The sequence below is a fragment of the Schistocerca americana genome, chromosome 8 (genome assembly GCF_021461395.2).
Source record: "Schistocerca americana isolate TAMUIC-IGC-003095 chromosome 8, iqSchAmer2.1, whole genome shotgun sequence".
NCBI lineage: Eukaryota > Metazoa > Arthropoda > Insecta > Orthoptera > Acrididae > Schistocerca > Schistocerca americana.
In genome coordinates, this window is record NC_060126.1 from 330,535,060 (window position 1) to 330,554,759 (window position 19,700).

The 19,700-nt window shown below is 40.5% G+C and overlaps 1 protein-coding gene across 1 annotated transcript in view; it reads left to right on the plus strand.

Moving 5' to 3' along the window:
* LOC124544732 overlaps positions 1–19,700 on the plus strand; it is a 121,800-nt gene that overhangs the window by 74,500 nt on the left and 27,600 nt on the right. The window contains exon 6 of the mRNA XM_047123384.1: positions 13,776–13,908. Within this exon, the coding sequence (XP_046979340.1) occupies positions 13,776–13,908 (133 nt within the window). The remainder of the gene's footprint in view (positions 1–13,775; positions 13,909–19,700) is intronic.

Below are 19,700 nucleotides of genomic sequence, written 5' to 3' on the forward strand. Positions count from 1 at the left end.
TCGATCAACACAATCTGGAAACACAACACCCTAATTCAGTAGTTAACCTTTCCTCCAAATCTCTCTCCCAACCTGAAACCTCTGTCCTATCCAAAGGCCTCACCTTCAGCCCCACTCCCAGATTCAACCAAACAGCCCTCGTCAAAGATTTACTGTCCTACACCCGTACTCTCTGCTGGAAGTATCACTTTGCCACGAAGAAAAATGATCGTAATCCTACTCCTAATGATCCGACTTCTCAAGACACCATCCAAATTGAACCCTGCCTGGAACAGTTCCGTCCTCCGTCACAGCGGGACCCACCTCCTCTTCCTCAAAATCACCCTCTCCAAACCTTCCAGGAATTTCTGACTTCCAGCCTTGCATCTCAATCCTTCTTAAAAAACCTTAATCCTACACCCAACATCACCACTGCTGAAGCCCAGGCTATCCGTGATCTGAAGGCTGACCGATCCATCGTCATTCTTCCGGCGGACAAGGGTTCCACAACCGTGGTACTTGATCGTCGGGAGTATGTGGCTGAGGGACTGTGTCAGCTTTCAGACAACACCACATACAAAGTTTGCCAAGGTAACCCCATTCCCAATGTCCAGGCGGAGCTTCAAGGAATCCTCAGAACCTTAGGCCCCCTGCAAAACCTTTCACCTGACTCCATCAACCTCCTGACCCCACCGACACCCCGCACCCCTACCTTCTACCTTCTTCCTAAAATCCACAAACCCAATCATCCCGGCCGCCCCATTGTAGCTGGTTACCAAGCCCCCACAGAACGTATCTCTGCCTACGTAGATCAACACCTTCAACCCATTACATGCAGTCTCCCATCCTTCATCAAAGACACCAACCACTTTCTTGAACGCCTGGAATCCTTACCCAATCTGTTACCCCCGGAAACCATCCTTGTAACCATTGATGCCACGTCCTTATACACAAATATTCCGCACGTCCAGGGCCTCGCTGCGATGGAGCATTTCCTTTCACGCCGATCACCTACCACCCTACCTAAAACCTCTTTCCTCATTACCTTAGCCAGCTTCATCCTGACCCACAACTTCTTCACTTTTGAAGGCCAGACATACCAACAATTAAAGGGAACAGCCATGGGTACCAGGATGGCCCCCTCGTATGCCAACCTATTCATGGGTCTCTTAGAGGAAGCCTTCTTGGTTACCCAAGTCTGCCAACCCAAAGTTTGGTACAGATTTATTGATGACATCTTTATGATCTGGACTCACAGTGAAGAAGAACTCCAGAATTTCCTCTCCAACCTCAACTCCTTTGGTTCCATCAGATTCACCTGGTCCTATTCCAAATCCCATGCCACTTTCCTTGACGTTGACCTCCACCTGTCCAATGGCCAACTTCACACGTCCGTCCACATCAAACCCACCAACAAGCAACAGTACCTCCATTATGACAGCTGCCACCCATTCCACATCAAACGGTCCCTTCCCTACAGCCTAGGTCTTCGTGGCAAATGAATCTGCTCCAGTCCGGAATCTCTGAATCAGTACACCAACAACCTGAAAACAGCTTTCGCATCCCGCAACTACCCTCCCGACCTGGTACAGAAGCAAATAACCAGAGCCACTTCCTCGTCCCCTCAAACCCAGAATCCCCCACAGAAAAAACACAAAAGTGCCCCACTTGTGACAGGATACTTTCCGGGACTGGACCAGACTCTGAATGTGGCTCTCCAGCAGGGATACGACTTCCTCAAATCCTGCCCTGAAATGAGATCCATCCTTCATGAAATCCTCCCCACTCCGCCAAGAGTGTCTTTCCGCCGTCCACCTAACCTTCGTAACCTGTTAGTTCATCCCGATGAAATCCCCAAACCACCTTCCCTACCCTCTGGCTCCTATCCTTGTAACCGCCCCCGATGCAAAACCTGTCCCATGCACCCTCCCACCACCACCTACTCCAGTCCTGTAACCCGGAAGGTGTACACGATCAAAGGCAGAGCCACGTGTGAAAGCACCCACGTGATTTACCAACTGACCTGCCTACACTGTGATGCATTCTATGCGGGAATGACCAGCAACAAACTGTCCATTCGCATGAAGGGACACAGGCAGACAGTGTTTGTTGGTAATGAGGATCACCCTGTGGCTAAACATGCCTTGGTGCACAGCCAGCACATCTTGGCACAGTGTTACACCGTCCGGGTTATCGGGATACTTCCCACCAACACCAACCTATCCGAACTCCGGAGATGGGAACCTGCCCTTCAGTATATCCTCTCTTCTCGTCATCCGCCAGGCCTCAATCTCCGCTAATTTCAAGTTGCCGCCACTCATACCTCACCTGTCTTTCAACAACTTCTTTGCCTCTACACTTCTGCCTCGACTGACATCTCTGCCCAAACTCTTTGTCTTTAAATATGTCTGCTTGTGTCTGTATGTGTGGATGGATATGTGCATGTGTGCGAGTGTATACCTGTCCTTTTTTCTCCCTAAGGTAAGTCTTTCCGCTCCCGGGATTGGAATGACTCCTTACCCTCTCCCTTAAAACCCACTTCCTTTCGTCTTCCCCTCTCCTTCCCTCTTTCCTGATGAGGCAACAGTTTGTTGCGAAAGCTTGAATTTTGTTTGTATGTTTGTGTTTGTTTGTGTGTCTATCGACCTGCCAGCGCTTTCGTTCGGTAAGTCACCTCATCTTTGATTTTATATATAGCACAGCAATTCATTTATTAGCATTATTTACTGTGTCAACAAGCTGTCTATATGTCAAGTAATTTACAAAGTATTATAAATGTAGTCTGTCCCTGACAGGACACCAACAGTTTGAAATGACTCTCCTGTTTGCCTTGATTTAAACTTTCTCAGAATTTTGCTTCTTATTATGGCTGATGGTGTTTATCATTAAATTGTCCCCCTTCAGTTAAGGACACGGCATCCTTTTTCGGCCTCATAGTTTCTTCTTTTGTATATGTTTTACATTTTTGTACTGTATCACAGTTTGTGCAGAATACTTTCTAAGCAGTCTGCGAGTATTTTGAACAATATAACACCTTTGGTAATTATGAAAATGGTAATTAAAACTGATTATTTAAAATGCTTTTTCCAAATTAAGGTCCCATTTAATCCAATAATATACATGTGAAGGATACCAAATTTTTACTGTGTATGTATACCATATTGGCTGAGATGCTAGACCTATTTAATTCTGCACATTAAGTATATTTAACAAAATAAAAATAATTACATTGTATCATTTAATTTTTAGAATATTTTTGCTAATTAAAAATGTTATTTCTCTGTAATAAAATCAAACCTGCTGTAATGTTTAGGGCTACTAGATAGATATAGACAATTGCAAGTTACAGAAAAATGTAGTGCAGTGCTCTATAAACTTAAGGAAATGTGTGTACCTAATTTCTGAAAAGTACAACTTGCAATAAGTTGTGAATTAAGATTTGAGTCATATTAAAATGTGTATCATAATATTTCTGAAGTGTTCAGCTTCAAGCTGCTTCTTGTCATATTTTGGTAACTGAATATACAATTGCTTAAAATAAATTATATCTGTCTATAGTAGAATTCTACATTTAAACCATCTAATGGGCTAAATTTGGGCGAGGGGGGAGGGTGTTGTGATGTAATTTCATAATCAGTTGTTGATCATCCAAGCAACTTCTTTGATAAAGGCACTGGCAAAATGTAAACAGTGTGATGGTGTAGATTGCCTGAAAGTAACTGAATGAGGAACTCTTACAGGAAGGGTTTAGGATCCACTAGAAACAGTATCACTGATAACTCAGAGATCTGAATCATCTCTGAAGACCTGGTGAACAGATTTTCTCTAAAGTGTGGACTGCTTTGTTTGTAAACTTAGTACCCCCTGTTTTTATACACTAATGAACACCTAAAATTACAAATAACTGTAGCACTCGGGCAACAAACTTCAGTAGGACATAAGCAACACACTTCAAACAAGCAGCAATAAACAGGAGCAAAGATGATCATTTACAGATTCTGGAAACTGTCACTGTTACCAAGGAGTGTACAGTTCTTTAGTGAAATACTAATGGTTTTCTGTAATTTAAGTAATGGGAGCATGGCAGCATACACAACCATGACTTTAAAATTTAGTGCGTAGTGATCATTTTTCATTCTATGCATTATAAAGTACATATCAGTGTAATCAGGAAAGACTATAAAATTTAATAAGATAATTAAAAAATTAAGAATTAAGAAAAGATACACTGCTACTTGCAAATAAGCAAAATTAAAAGATCAGTTTTCCTCTCGTCCCTGCCCCACAACTTCCTGGCGCTGCACCTGTTGGCAGTCTAGTCCCTGCACACTCCACTCGACAGCACTCCTTTCTCTCCCACCCGTACATTGCTATCCCTTCCCCTTCCCTACCACCTCCAGATTGCTGCTTCCATCCCACATGATAGTTGCTTTCTGGCACAAGCTGCCAGAGTAGCCATCATGTGTGCATATGGTGTGCTTACTTGCGTGAATGAATGGTGTGTGTTTCTCTTTCTCTGACAAAAGTTGTGACCAAAAGCTGATGTTTAAGTGTCTTTAATTGTGCCTGCCTGTCTGCAGCTTAACGTGTCATCTTTATGGTAAGTAGCAGTCTGTCTTTTCGTACATTGTTGATATTCGTACCTGAAGTTTCCATTGTTTAATTTTAAAAGTTCATTTTTTCCAAGATTCAAAAGTACTCGGTGCCCTTAACAGAATGTATCTTCACATATCATCATCATCATCATCATCATCATCATCATCATTTAAGACTGATTATGCCTTTCTGCATTCAGTCTGTAGCATAGCCCCCCTTATAAAATTCCTTCATGATCCCCTATTCAATGCGAACATTGGTGCCTCTTCTGATGTTAAACCTATTACTTCAAAATCATTCTTAACCGAATCCAGGTACCTTCTCCTTGGTCTGCCCCGACTCCTCCTACCCTCTACTGCTGAACCCATGAGTCTCTTGGGTAACCTTGCTTCTCCCATGTGTGTTACATGACCCCACCATCTAAGCCTGTTCGCCCTGACTGCTACATCTATAGAGTTCATTCCCAGTTTTTCTTTGATTTCCTCATTGTGGACACGCTCCTGCCATTGTTCCCATCTACTAGTACCTGCAATCATCCTAGCTACTTTCATATCCGTAACCTCAACCTTGTTGATAAGGTAACCTGAAGCCACCCAGCTTTCGCTCCCATACAACAAAGTTGGTCGAAAGATTGAACGGTGCACAGATAACTTAGTCTTGGTACTGACTTCCTTCTTGCAGAAGCTGAGCGCTCACTGCATTAGCTTTGCTACACCTCGCTTCCAGTTCTTTCACTATGTTGCCATCCTGTGAGAATATGCATCCTAAGTACTTGAAACCGTCCACCTGTTCTAACTTTGTTCCTCCTATTTGGCACTCAATCAGTTTATATTTCTTTCCCACTGACATTACTTTCGTTTTGGAGATGCTAATCTTCATACCATAGTCCTTACATTTCTGATCTAGCTCTGAAATATTACTTTGCAAACTTTCAACCGAATCTGCCATCACAACTAAGTCATCCGCATATGCAAGACTGCTTATTTTGTGTTCACATATCTTAATCTCACCTAGCCAGTCTATTGTTTTCAACATATGATCCATAAATAATATGAACAACAGTGGAGACAGGTTGCAGCCTTGTCTCACCCCTGAAACTACTGTGAACCATGAACTCAATTTACCGCCAACTCTAACTGCTGCCTGACTATCCATGTAAAGACCTTTAATTGCTTGCAAAAGTTTGCCTCCTATTCCATAATCTTGTAGAACAGACAATAACTTCCGCCTAGGAACCCGGTCATATGCCTTTTCTAGATCTATAAAGCATAGATACAATTCCCTGTTCCACTCATAACACTTCTCCATTATTTGCCGTAAGCTAAAGATCTGGTCCTGACAACCTCTAAGAGGCCTAAACCCACACTGATTTTCATCCAATTGGTCCTCAACTAATACTCGCATTTTGCTTTCAACAATACCTGAGAAGATTTTACCCACAACGCTGATTAAAGAGATACCTCTGTAGTTGTTACAATCTTTTCTGTTTCCATGTTTAAAGATTGGTGTGATTACTGCTTTTGTCCAGTCTGATGGAACCTGTCCCGACTCCCAGGCCATTTCAATTATCCTGTGTAGCCATTTAAGACCTGACATTCCACTGTATTTGATGAGTTCCGACTTAATTTCATCCACCCCAGCTACTTTATTGCACTGCAATCTATTGACCATTTTCTCCACTTCCTCAAATGTGATCCTATTTCCATCATCATTCCTATCCCATTCTACCTCGAAATCTGAAACATTACTGATCGCATTTCACCTACATTGAGCAACTCTTCAAAATATTCCCTCCATCTGCCCAAGGCATCCACAGGATTCACCAGCAGTTTTCCTGACATGTCCAAAATACTTGTCATTTCCTTCTTACCTCCCTTTCGAAGACTGCTAATTACACTCCAGAATGGTTTTCCAGCAGCTTGACCCATAGTCTCCAATCTGTTTCCAAAGTCTTCCCAAGATTTCTTCTTGGATGCTGCAATTATCTGCTTGGCTTCGTTTCTTTCTTCCACATAACTTTCTCTGTCTACCTGAGTTCTAGTATATAGCCATTTTTGATACGCATTCTTTTTCCTTTTACACGCTGCCTTGACTGTGTCATTCCACCAAGCTGTTTGCTACATTCTACTTTTACACACTGCTGTTCCAAGACATTCTTTAGCCACTTCTAGTACTGTGTCCCTGTACCTTGTCCATTCCTTTTCCAATGACTGTAATTGACTACATTCAACTAACTGGTACCTTTCTGAGATTGCTGTTATGTACTTGTGCCTGATTTCCTTATCCTGAAGTTTCTCCACTCTTATCCTCCTACATATGGACCTGACCTCTTGCACTTTCGCCCTCACAATCCCAATTTCACTGCAGATTAAATAACGATCAGTGTCATCAAAGAATCCCCTGAATACGCATGTGTCCCTCACAGCCTTCCTGAATACCTGATCTGTTATTATATAGTTAATGACAGATCTGGTTCCCCTGCCTTCCCAAGTATACCGGTGAATGTTCTTATGTTTAAAAAAGGAGTTTGTGGTTACTAAGCCCATACTGGCACAGAAATCCAAGAGTTGTTTCCTGTTCCTGTTGGCCTCCATATCCTCTCCAAATTTACCCATAACCTTACCGAGCGAGGTGGCGCAGTGGTTAGACACTGGACTCGCATTCGGAAGGACGACGGTTCAATCCCGCGTCCGGCCATCCTGATTTAGGTTTTCCGTGATTTCCCTAAATCACTCCAGGCAAATGCCGGGATGGTTCCTCTGAAAGGGCACGGCCGACTTCCTTCCCCATCCTTCCCTAATCCGATGAGACCGATGACCACGCTGTCTGGTCTCCTTCCCTAAACAAACCAACCAACCAACCCATAACCTTTTCATACCCTTCTGTTCGATTTCCAATCCTGGCGTTAAAATCACTCATGAGCAGAACACTGTCCTTGTCCTTTACTCTAACAACTACATCACTGAGTGCCTCATAAAAACTATCCATCTTATCTTGATCTGTCCCTTCACAATGCGAATATACTGACACAATCCTAATTTTCTTGCTAGACACTGTCAAATCTATCCACATCAGTCGTTCGTTTACATACCTTATTGCAACTACGCTGGGTTCCATTTATTTCCTAATGTAAAGCCCTACGCCCCATTGCGCTATTCCTGCTTTGACTCCTGACAGTTAGGCCTTGTATTCTCTCACTTCCTCTTCTTTCTCACCCCTTACCCGAATGTCACTAACAGCTAAAATGTCCAGTCCCATCTTACTTGCAGCCTCTGCCAGCTCTACCTTCTTCCCACAGTAGCCCCCATTGATATTAATAGCTCCCCATCTCATTACCATTTGTTTGCCAAGTCGTGTCTTAGGAGTCCCTGGTTTGTCAGTTAGAGGTGGGACTCTGTCACCTCCAAAGGTCCGAGGCATTTTGCTCTGATTGTTGCGACCATCATATTTAAAGTATGAGGGAAGCAGGTTGCTGGCCTTACTTGCCCCAAGTCCCATTGGGTTTTACCCCTAACGGCTGAGGGACTAACCGGTGGATTTGGTAGTCTTTGCCTTATGAGCTCAAAGGTGTCCACGACTCAGAATATGTCCGAGATGCCCAGCCTTATTCCAAAGTAACTGGTATCCCGACTGTTGGGACCACTTACTTGGCCACTCATACGTTGTCCGTGGTTCAGGAACTAGGACATGACTACAGGAACCCACACCATGAACCATATTATGAATTAAATTCCGAACAAACAGTGCCTGTATCTATCTTATAAGCTAGGAAATTATTTGTAAGTTTTATAAATATTAACTTTGTAGTTATAAAATTGAGGTGTTGGAGGGGGGGGGGGGGGGGGGGATAAACCTGTCGGAAGAACAATTGAGATAGGGATGATGTTAGTAAACTTCTGTTGGAACAACTTCATGTTGAGAACCGTCTTGTTTGAATCTCATAAAAGAATTAGATACACCTGAAAATCTAGAATGGGTGATACGATGGTGAATTAAATATAAATGGGATTTTTGTTCCTGAGCATAAAAAGTTGGTAGGACTAGACCCGCACTTCTAGTATTGTTGGATGGGTCGATTAGGAGTGGGGGGAGCTGGCAGTTACATACTTCCAACACCTTCAACAGTAACACTTATTATGTTGGAGCAACAGGTCCACCCCTCCACTGTGCAACACGTAGTTAAAAAATTTCTTGCTTGTGAAAGAGTTCAAGTGCTGTAAATTTTGTAGAGATTGACTGCACAGTTTGGTGATAAAACATTGTCAAGGATGCATGTGTTGGCCTGGCATAAAGAATTCAAGGAATGACAAGGATGTGTTGAAAATCAGCAACATGATCACTGTTCTCAGACCAGCATTACAGACGAAAACATTTGTGTAGTTCGAGTCATTCTTGAAAACGGTTGACAGGTGAGAGTATCAGAAATTGCAGAACAGATCAGAATAAGTTATGAGAACTGTCAAGTAATCATCACACATGACCTGCAGTTCTGTAAAGCGTATTCCAGATGCATCCCATGCCTTATGAAAGAAAATCAGAAACTGGGGCAGTTGGAGACTTGTCAGAGGCTTACAGCAAGGTTTGCAAAAGAAGGTGATGTATTTTTGAGTTGGGATCATCACCTGCAACAAAACGTGGGTACATTATTACATTGCCTAATCCAAACAAGCCAGTAAGGAGTGGTGGAAAAAGGGCAAGGGAGCCACAGCAAAAGTCAAGATGACTTGTCAGCTGGCTGGTAAGGCATTTTTTTTTTTATTTATTTATATTTTTTTTTTTTTGATCAGCAAGGCATTTTGCTCATTGATTTTTTTTGCATGAGCAATGCGCAATCAGTGCTGCTTACTACTGCCAGCTGTATGGGAGGGTGAGACCAGTCCATTCAAATGTCACTCTCCTCTATGACGATGCCAAGCCCCATATTGCACCTCTAATTGTCTCCAAACTACAGGAAATGCACTAGACTCAACTTGGTCATCCTGGTTATTGCCTGGACTTGTCACCCTGCAATTTCCAATTGTTTGGACCGCTTGAAGAAGCTCTAGTACAGCACCGAATTTGGAGATGATGAGGACATCGGGGAATTCGTGCTCCATTGGCTCCTGATGCTACCAGCTTCAGTCTACAATGCTGCAATAAGAAAACCTCTTCACTGGACAAAACTTATTTTTTAAGCAGGAAACTTTGTAGAAAAATAAACTATAACTACCTTTTTTCTGCAAATATTTGTTTTTTTTAAATAAAATCCCATTTATATTTGATTCACTTTTGTATGTGTTACCAGAGCACCTATTTATTCATCTAACAAAGAGAGAAAAGCATGTTGCTTGAGAAATGCAAGAAGTTACCCAAGAGCAGATGTCTGCTTGGGTCACAATCTAGATTTTCGAGAGTTGTGAGACTAAAGAAGGGGTGGGGGGATTTTCAATTTGGAAACATCAGGGACAAAGGGGAAAATCTAATGAAGCAGAAAACCATTTATAGGAGAAATTGGAGGTGGTAAACAAGGTATCATCAATGAAAGATTAAAAAGTGTGGATGGAAAAGGGAAGGAAGAGCTATTAGGAACATACAGGAAAATATATTCAAAGGGAGAATGATGCAAAACTTTAAATAATACATGCTACATTTAATTACTGTAAAAGGGGCAGTGAAACAAATGATAGGACTAAAGATTGGAGAGACAGAGAATAAGGAATTTTTTGAATAATGAAGAATTTTTGAATGACGAATGAAATAATAAGTAAAATCGAAGAAAGAAGGAATTGGAAAAATATAAACATGAAAGAGAATGCAAAAAAATTTAAATAATGAATTATGAGAAGAGATTGATTCAGCCAGACAGAAGTGAGTTGAGGAAAGAACATCAGGAGAGTGTCAAGGAGAACGAAACTTCAGATAGTAGGATGGTGAACAAAGTAAAGGAGAAGTGGAGAGAATAACTGAGCGATTATACGAGGGAAGAAGTAGATAGAAGGCAAAATATTTGTCGAGGAAGACAGGCCACGTCATGAACGTAAGAAAATGGGAGGGTTACAAGTGCCACCATTGCTGAATCAGTTGAGCAGTCTCCAATGGAATCAGTTTGTGAAGGAGCAGCTGTGCTTCAAGTGCAGCAGTCAACAATGTCTGTACACATTAAAAAAGAGTGGGAAATGTAGGAATGTAGACTGATGTTTGTGACCGAATTATCTTCCTAAGACACAAACTAGCACATTAACAGCCTGTCATGTTGTGTTTGCCCGATTTCCAAACAGTGTGTCTTGGTCAAGAGTGTTATTTCATGATGAATGTAAAATATGTCACAGTGTACACAGAAATAATGGTTTTCTTGACCAAGGGAAATCGTCTTTCTGTGCAAGAGTTGGAAAGGAATCCATTTCATGTTATGATATGAGCCAAGATATTATGATAATTTTTGTACAGACCGTAGTCTTTTGAAGAGAACCTGAGTGGAAGTTCTTATTTTGATACATGAAAAATGTGATTAAACCTCACCTAGAAGACAAGGGAAACATCCATGATGTGTGATTTACGCAGGTGGTGACCTCCAGCACACTTCGCTGTTCAGGTGCACAAATTACATGACAAACAATTTTGAAGTCACTGTATTGGGTATGTTTCAACATCATCTCCAGCCCTAATGAAGTGGCCACCTTGGAGCCTGGACATTATCATACCAGATTACTCATTATAGGGAATAATTAAGTCCCGCATGGCTCAACATCAGTACAAGACCAATGAAGAAACGTGCAAAAGTTTTGAAGAAACCTTTCAAAGCACAATTCCTAATGTGCTCTGGAAAATGTCAAGGAGGACATGGGGACACACAGGTATATGTGCAAAGTATGATGGTATGTATACATATCCTCAGAATACATTGTAATTGCTCCAGTATACTGTTTTGATCTCCAGACTTGGGGACTTCTCAGACAGACTGTATATCAAGCTGAACAGCATCGTAGGAGAAGAGCTGTATGTTTCAGAAGAGGTTTAAGCATGAGAAATGCTACTGGTGTACTAAGACTCCTATGTGAGTTGTAAATTGAAAAGAATAGGAAGATTTATACTCATTTTTGTTGATTTGGAAAACTCATGGGATAGATGCTTATTAGCATCAGCTGGAGATAAAGCAAAAATGCAGAGTCAGAATTGATGGAGAATAGCAGACGGAATAGGATGAGGAGTCAGGCAAGAATGTCACATATCACCTGCACTGTTTAACATCTATCTGGAAAAGATCTAGGAGACTGTTTGGATAGAATAAGAGCCATATGTGTTGCAGGAAATAGAGTGGGGTTAATACAGTTTGCTGCCAGCTGGTGTTGTTGGTGGAATACAAGAAAGTGCTTAATGAAATGATGGAAGATGGAAGCAGCAAATGCGAAGCACTTGGAGTGAATGTAAATGAGAAAAATACTAAAACCATGATACTTTGCGAGGTCACAGAAGATTACTGCAGCATTATTGCTCTTAGCTAATAATTTGCCTAATTCTCAATTAAACAGTTTACCATAACTGGTGTTTCTCTTGGGCTGAAAACCAAACCAATTGCTTAGGTTAATGATATATTTTGCAGTATAAGTATGTATGAGGATAAATCATATATAAACAAGAATTATTTTAGAAGTTTGTTAAAGCTTCAGAAAAATTCATCCATGCGAACTTAATTTTCTTTATAGTCTTTTAAATGGGAAGCATGTTTTTTGCAGCAAATGAGCATTTTCTTGGTCTTATTTTCGTAAAATGAACAGGGCTGTGACAGCAGCCAGCTGCACACGGACACTTTGACAGTGCCATTGCCATCAAATTTGTGTCCTCCAGCTGCTTCCGTTGGTGCTCCACACAAATGAAAATCGCAAGGTGATAAGTCCGGCTGTAGGGAGGATGTTCTAGTATGGTACAGAACAATTCTTGAACTTTTTCTTGAGTTCAGGCAGCTGTGTGGTGTCGTACATTGTAATGCAGCATTATCACATCCTAAACTGAAAATGTACGTCTTTTCGTATGATATGTACATTTTGTTTGGTTCACAATTTGGCAGTAGTATACAGAATTCCCAGTATGATATTCGTGGAGAAGATCAATTACAAGACCTCCTTTAAAATTAAAATAAATAAAAAAACTGTTATGGGAACCTTCCCTGTGGAGTGACTGCTTTTGGCTTTGGCGGGTGCAGATTCGGCATTTTTGTGCCATTTCATACTGCTTTTTTTATTCCAGGGTTTAATGGTGCGATCATGTTTCATTGCAGATCACAGTCTGGTGCAAAAAATGTTCCCTGCAGTTAATTGGGTTTCAGTAGCTGTTTGCACTCTTCGAGATGATGAAATTTGTGCTCTGTGCTGAGAAGACGAGGCACCTATATTGTGGACACTTTCAGAAATCCGAGGTTGTCAGTAATGATCATTGAGCACTACTGCGGCTTATGCCAACCTCAGTAGCAATTAGAGCAACTGTTACTCAGTGATCGTCTTCAACAAACTGGCTAACAGTGTGAATATTTTTCTCAGTCATGCTGGTCCTTGGGTGTTGGTGAGCTAAATTCTCAAATGATTCTTGTCCTCAAAGAACTGTTTGTGCCATAGTCTTTCTCAGGGTATTGATCTCGAACAGTACCACAAGTCTTTCAAAATTTCAGGTGGTTTTACACCCTCTGTTTTGAGAAACTTGATTACAGTGTGTTGCACGACGGGTGATGCTACCTATTGCTCAGACATTGTGATTCTGATTAATGAAAAAATGTTCTAACTGTGGAGAACAATCACTGGAAATGAAAGCAACAAAGTGCAGAGATCATGCTGCTCTCTGTTTACAAAAAGGCTCATAAAACATAAATTCCGGTTTATATTTGATTCACCCTTGTATTTTGTGTATTAGTTAGCTCTAAAACACAGTATTTTTCTGAAAACTATGAGTACACAATGACTGTGACACTCTGGAATTTTATTAGAGTTCTGTTTATTACTTTTTGTTGAATGTGTTATCAAAGGGAAAAAATCATTTCTTTACTACACTCCAATAATATACTTGTCCTATGAAATACTTACATATTTTGGTATATTAAATTATGATATGATTTCGTAGACAGTGAAAAACTAATTGTATTTCATTGTTCACTGCAATGGAAGAAATATTCTGTTTTCATGATTCCACTGTTGACTCTATGTCAGTATTTTTTAATCAGCTTGTATGAACAGGTGTTGCAGGAACTTGAGTCTCGTCATGGCCAGCCAGAATGGCTCCAAACGGCTTTTATAAAGGAACTATTTACCTGTGAGTTCCCTTTACCTGGACAGGGTTTGCGTTGCCATAGTACCGGTAAAGCAACAGGTAAGTTAATTTCCAGTTAAACAAAGGTTTACTGCTGCAAAAAAAATTGTTCTAGGATTTGCAAAGTTTTAAATTTTAGTTTGGTAAAACACTTTAAAACTCAGTCACATATTTCTATCATATGATCTTTACTGAGGATGAGGACACCCTATCCACATTCCTCTAGAACCTCAACACCTTCTCCCCCATCCGCTTCACTGCTGTTCCTCAGTCCAACCAGCCACCTTCCTCGATGTTGACCTCCATCTCAAGAATAGGTACCTACCAACCATCAATAATGTCACAATTGCCACCCATTCCATACCAAGAAGCCCCTGCCATAGAGCACAGCTACATGTGATCATCACATCTGTAGTGACGAGCAGTCCCTCTCCAAATATATCAAGGGTATCACTGAAGCCTTCATGGATTGAAATTGCTCTTCCAACCTTGTACAGAAACAGATATTCCATGCCTTGTCTCTCCAGTCGCCTACCACTTCCTACATATGTACCATACAGCCACTCCTCTCGTGACTCAGTACCACCCAGGACTAGAGCAACTGAATCACATTCTCTGCCAGGGTTTCGACTATCTCTTGTTGTGCCCTGAAATGAGGAATATCCTTCTCAATTTCCTTCCCACCCTTTCCACAGTGGTATATTCTGCTGTTCATTGAACCTACACTGTATTGTTGTCCATCCTTACCCCTCCTCTGCTCCTATCTCCTTGCCCCTGGGCATATACCTTGATGCAAGACCTGTCCATCATCCTTCCACCACCAACTACTTCATTCCAGTCACAGGTGTGTCTTGTCCCATCAAAGGCAGGGCTCCAAAAGCAGTAATGTGATTAGCGAGCTATCTGTCCGCATGAATGGCAGACAAGAAACTGTGATCCATATACAGCTGTACCAGCTAGTTTCTGAACATGCTTGCCCAACACATTTTCACTTCAGTGATTGCTTCACATCCTGCACCATCTGGATCCTTTGTACCAACAAGAGCTTTTTTTGAATTGCACAGATGAGAACTCTCTCTTCAATTTCTCCTACAATCCTGTATCCCCCCTGGCCTCAACCTTCAAGAGTCCATGTCTTTCACTTACATATCCCCTTCCCTGCTCCCACTGTAGCATGACACAACATTCTATTCCACTAACGTAGTTTTATTCTCCTTATTTATTCTCTCCTTTTCCATTCCCCTCCCCCAACCTTTTCCAACTGCACCTAGCAACCCTGCCCTGTCCCCACCATGCCCCAGCATGCTCCCACAAGCGGCACTATACTTTCCTCACCCTCACCCTGCTGCCCCTTCCTCTCCCTGTCCCATGCCTTCTCTTACACCCACCACCCATGCCTAATTGCTATTCCCACCAGGCACAGTTTCTGTCTGCAGTCCAGCCAGAGACAGTGTCGTGTGTGTGTGGGTTGTGCTTGTGTGAATGTCTGCATTTTCAAATTTGGAAGAAGGTATTTTGGCCGAAAGCTTAAAAGTACAGTAGTCTTTTCATTGTACCTGTCTGTGACTCAGCAGTTCCTCTGTATGGTGAGCAGCAATCCATCCTTTTCATTATATTGCTGCTATTCCAGCCAAGACTTTCCATTGTTTAATTATCATGTGAAGACTACAGCGTATTCCATAGAAGTAATATTCTGCTTATTTATTGCCAGAAGTGGAATAATAAAGACATAGTGCCTTCATTATATAAGGATGAGGAAAAGTGCTAGGGAAAGCATCTTAATTTTTGGTGCATGTCAAGGGTCACTTGGACCTTGAATAGTGGCAAGAAAAAGGGGGGGGGGGGGCATAATATATAATATGTAATGGGAACTGATTAATAATTGCTGCTTGAACAATCAAAAAAATTGGAAAGAATAATTGAAAGAAATTGGAAGGTACACATAACGTGAGTGAACTTTAACTGCCACTAATATCAACAGACCTTTGAAGTCAATACATTTTTTGATTAACATTACTAAATTTATGTACTTCTTATTCCTGCTACCACTGTCATGCGTAGAGCTTAGAATGACAATACTGATTTCGGATCGTCTCTCCTCTGCTAACACAACTTCTACTTTTCTGCTTCAATCCTCGTGATGCAAGATTCTCGGCATGGGCAAAATGATGAACAGTTGTGGTTATTAATAAACTTCGTTCTCCCTAATAACTTTTATAATGCTTCTTTAATGTGCAGTTAGAATACACATTTTTGAACAATATTAATGTCTGCCCGCTACCACTTATAAAGACAAACAGGTGATGATAGAGAAATTAATCAATTGAAGAGCGTATCTCTACTTGTTTTATTTGTATCACAAGATTATTGCTTGTACAATATATATATATAAGAACAAGTGAAAAAAATAATGATAATATGATTCATTACAATCCCCCGCCCCCAACCCTGGCTGGTACGGGCATAGCCTTTAATTTTCGGCCATTTCAGTTATCCTATATAGTTATCAATTCATATGGGCATGTCAGCTTCCCTTAACACATACATACATAAGTTTTATTTCACGACAAAGTGCGTGCTGTGAACACTTAATCTCGTTACTGTCAGTATCTGCCCAGTGTTCAGCTTGCAAAGCATGCGCTCACAGCTCGATGCCCGTTACCGTCCTAGCTCACACTCACATGTTTAATACAAAGTCAGAGTGTCCGTGTCGTGCGTTCAAAGTAGCCTTCACTGCACAAAAACATGAAGCTCGTGTTCAGCGGCGTGATCCTTTGTTCTATCAAGAAGGTATGTTTCTTGCTGCTTTTACGACATTGTCGAGCACAGAAAATTCAAGTAGCATGAAATATTGTCATCTTCAGTTTATCACGTGCACACCCGTGTATCTCCTACACACACTTAACATGTTGCAGGCAAGTTTTGTATGTTTTTTCGCTCTGTTTTTAAGCGTCTTTCATACCGTGCATTACACAAAGTTTCTCAAGTGCCCTTTCCACATACTATACACATTAAAAAAAATAAAATACAACTACAAAAATAAACTTATCCTATTCATTTGTTGACATGCCTTTATCGTTGCTTATATAAGTTACTGACTGGAGTATTCTATTTCAAATTCTGAAGGTGGTAGGGGTTAAATACAGGGAACGAAAGGCTATTCACAATTTGTACAGAAACCAGAGGGCAGTTATAAGAGTCAAGGGGCGTGAAAGGGAAGTAGTGGTTGGGAAGGGAGTGAGACAGGGTTGTAGGCTGTCCCTGATGTTATTCAATCTGTATATTGAGCAAGCAGTAAAGGAAACAAAAGAAAAATTTGGAGTAGGAATTAAAATCCATGGAGAAGAAATAAAAAATTTGAGGTTTACTAATGGCATTGTAATTCTGTCGGAGACAGCAAAGGACCTGGAAGAGCAGTTGAATGGAATGGACAGTGTCTTGAAAGGAGGATATAAGATGAACATCAACAAAAACAAAACAAGTATAATGGAATGCAGTCTAATTAAATCAGGTGATGCTGAGGGAATTAGATTAGGAAATGAGATTCTTAAAGTAATAGATTAGTTTTGCTGTTTGGGAAGCAAAATAATTGAGGGTTGTCAAAGTAGAGAGGATATAAAATGTAGACTGGTAATGCAGGGAAACTGTTTCTGAAGAAGAGAAATTTGTAAACATCAAGTATAGATTTAAGTGTCAGGTAGTCTTTTCTCAAAGTATTTGTATGGAGTGTAGCCATGTATGGCAGTGAAACATTTTCAATAAACAGTTTAGACGAGAAGAGAATAGATGCTTTTAAAATGTCGTGCTACAGAAGAATGCTGAAGATTAGGTGGATAGATCACATAACTAATGAGGAGGCACTAATAGAATTGGGGAGAAGAGGAATTTTTGGCACAACTTGATTAGAAAAAGGGAACAGTTGATAGGACATGTTCTGAGGCATCAAGAGATCACCAATTTAGTATTGGAGGGCAGTGTGGAGGGCAAAAATCATAAAGGGAGACCAAGAGATGAATACACTAAGCAGATTCAGAAGGATGTAGGTTGCAGTAGGTACTTGGAGATGAAGCAGCTTGCACAGAATAGTGTAGCATGGAGAGCTGCATTAAACCAGTCTCTGGACTGAAGACCACAACAACGTATACCTTATAGTCTGATTGTCATTTTGTTTTAATACATTTTGTTAAATTATAATTTCATTACATTGTTCAATTACAATTATATGAGTACATTTTTTGCTCTCATTTGGTTTTACATTCTTTACATAACATTCATATAATAATAGATTCTGTTTTCCTTTATGGCATAAATTGACATACATTTCATTTCAAATGACAGTGACTTCTTGTTGGAGCATATTTATCAGTTTCAAAGAATTAAGAAAATAAACAATAGTTGCTACAACAGAGTCTATGTGCTGCTCAAATAATTGTGTGTGGCCTCACCTCTCTAGCATTCTCCAGGAAGGATATACACACTACATGGTTGAGGAAATTTCACGGAAAGGCATTTATGTGCTCAGTTACATCTCGTTACTGGTCTTAACTGTGATCCCAAGAACAAAATAGTTTGCTGTTTATAAACACAACTTAAATCTGACGATACCAGTTGTATTGAATACTTATTCAGTGTTTAAAGTGCAGCTCAGTATTTACTTGGTATGTTCATTGTATAAAGGATAACCTTTTCATATGCTGAGGTATAAGATTTGTATCATCAATACTGTATGTCATGTGCAATGAGCATAAAACAGTGTTTACATAAGTAACAAAAATGCAAAAAAAAAAAAAAAAATCAATATAAATCAGGTGTTTGACACGTTCAAGGGTAGTCAACACTCACAGTAGTTTGGTTTTGATCCCTTGATTATTTGGTAGAGCTCAACCTTCGTTCAGCATCGTGATATGTGATGTACTGGAACTGTTTTCTTCTACACATACTTTCACACTATCATATTCATACGTATCATAAACTTATAACTATATTTGTCCTGCTGTGCAGTCCTTCTTATTTTTATATTGTACCTAACAGTGTACAAGAATTTATCTTTCTTCACTTTAGGACATGTCACTACATCTTTCCCTGGAAGAGAATCTTAATACTAACTTAAACTAAATCATCATAAATAACTGTACAGTGGCTTGATGGCTAGTAATACCTCTTCCATATATTCAACCCTGTATTCATTTACTTCAATGTGCAGTCGTGCTATCACCAACTCATTTAACGCATGTGTGCCTCTCTACTTACCTTATAAATCTGAAAGATAAAGTGTATTATAGGCGTGCTGCAACCTCTTATTCAGTTTGCCGCTTATATTGTACTCACTTATTTACCTGCAGCAAGAGTTTCCTGGTCTCTCAATATAATTAGTGTGTCTACTTTCAGTACTTAAATTTGTAAATATATAGATATGATATATATAGTGGGCTAACTTCAGTAAATATTTCGTAGTTTAGGATCCCTTTCCGTGTGTATAATCCCTTAGCTTATCTTTGTTTGTGTGTATTGTGTAGATAGTCGTAGTTGTAGTATAGACTCCCCCTTAATTTTCTGTGTCCCTGTTTATGCAATATGCTTTACTAATGTTAGTACAGTCTGTAGCTCATAGGATTTGTTTGTTGTGGGTGCTCCAACACTTTCAGCTGTGTCTGTCTGGTGCACACGCGCTCCGGTTTGCTGACTAGCTTTCCCCCCAATGCACATGTGTTGTGTCGCTCTGATACCACTAATGTCGCTGCTAGTTGTGTATTGTATTGCGCGCTACCGTGCATTTCACAAGTTTGTTTATTCATTTACGAGTGGGCTACCCACAAGGCGAAGCATTGTATTTAAAGTATCGTCATCTCTAG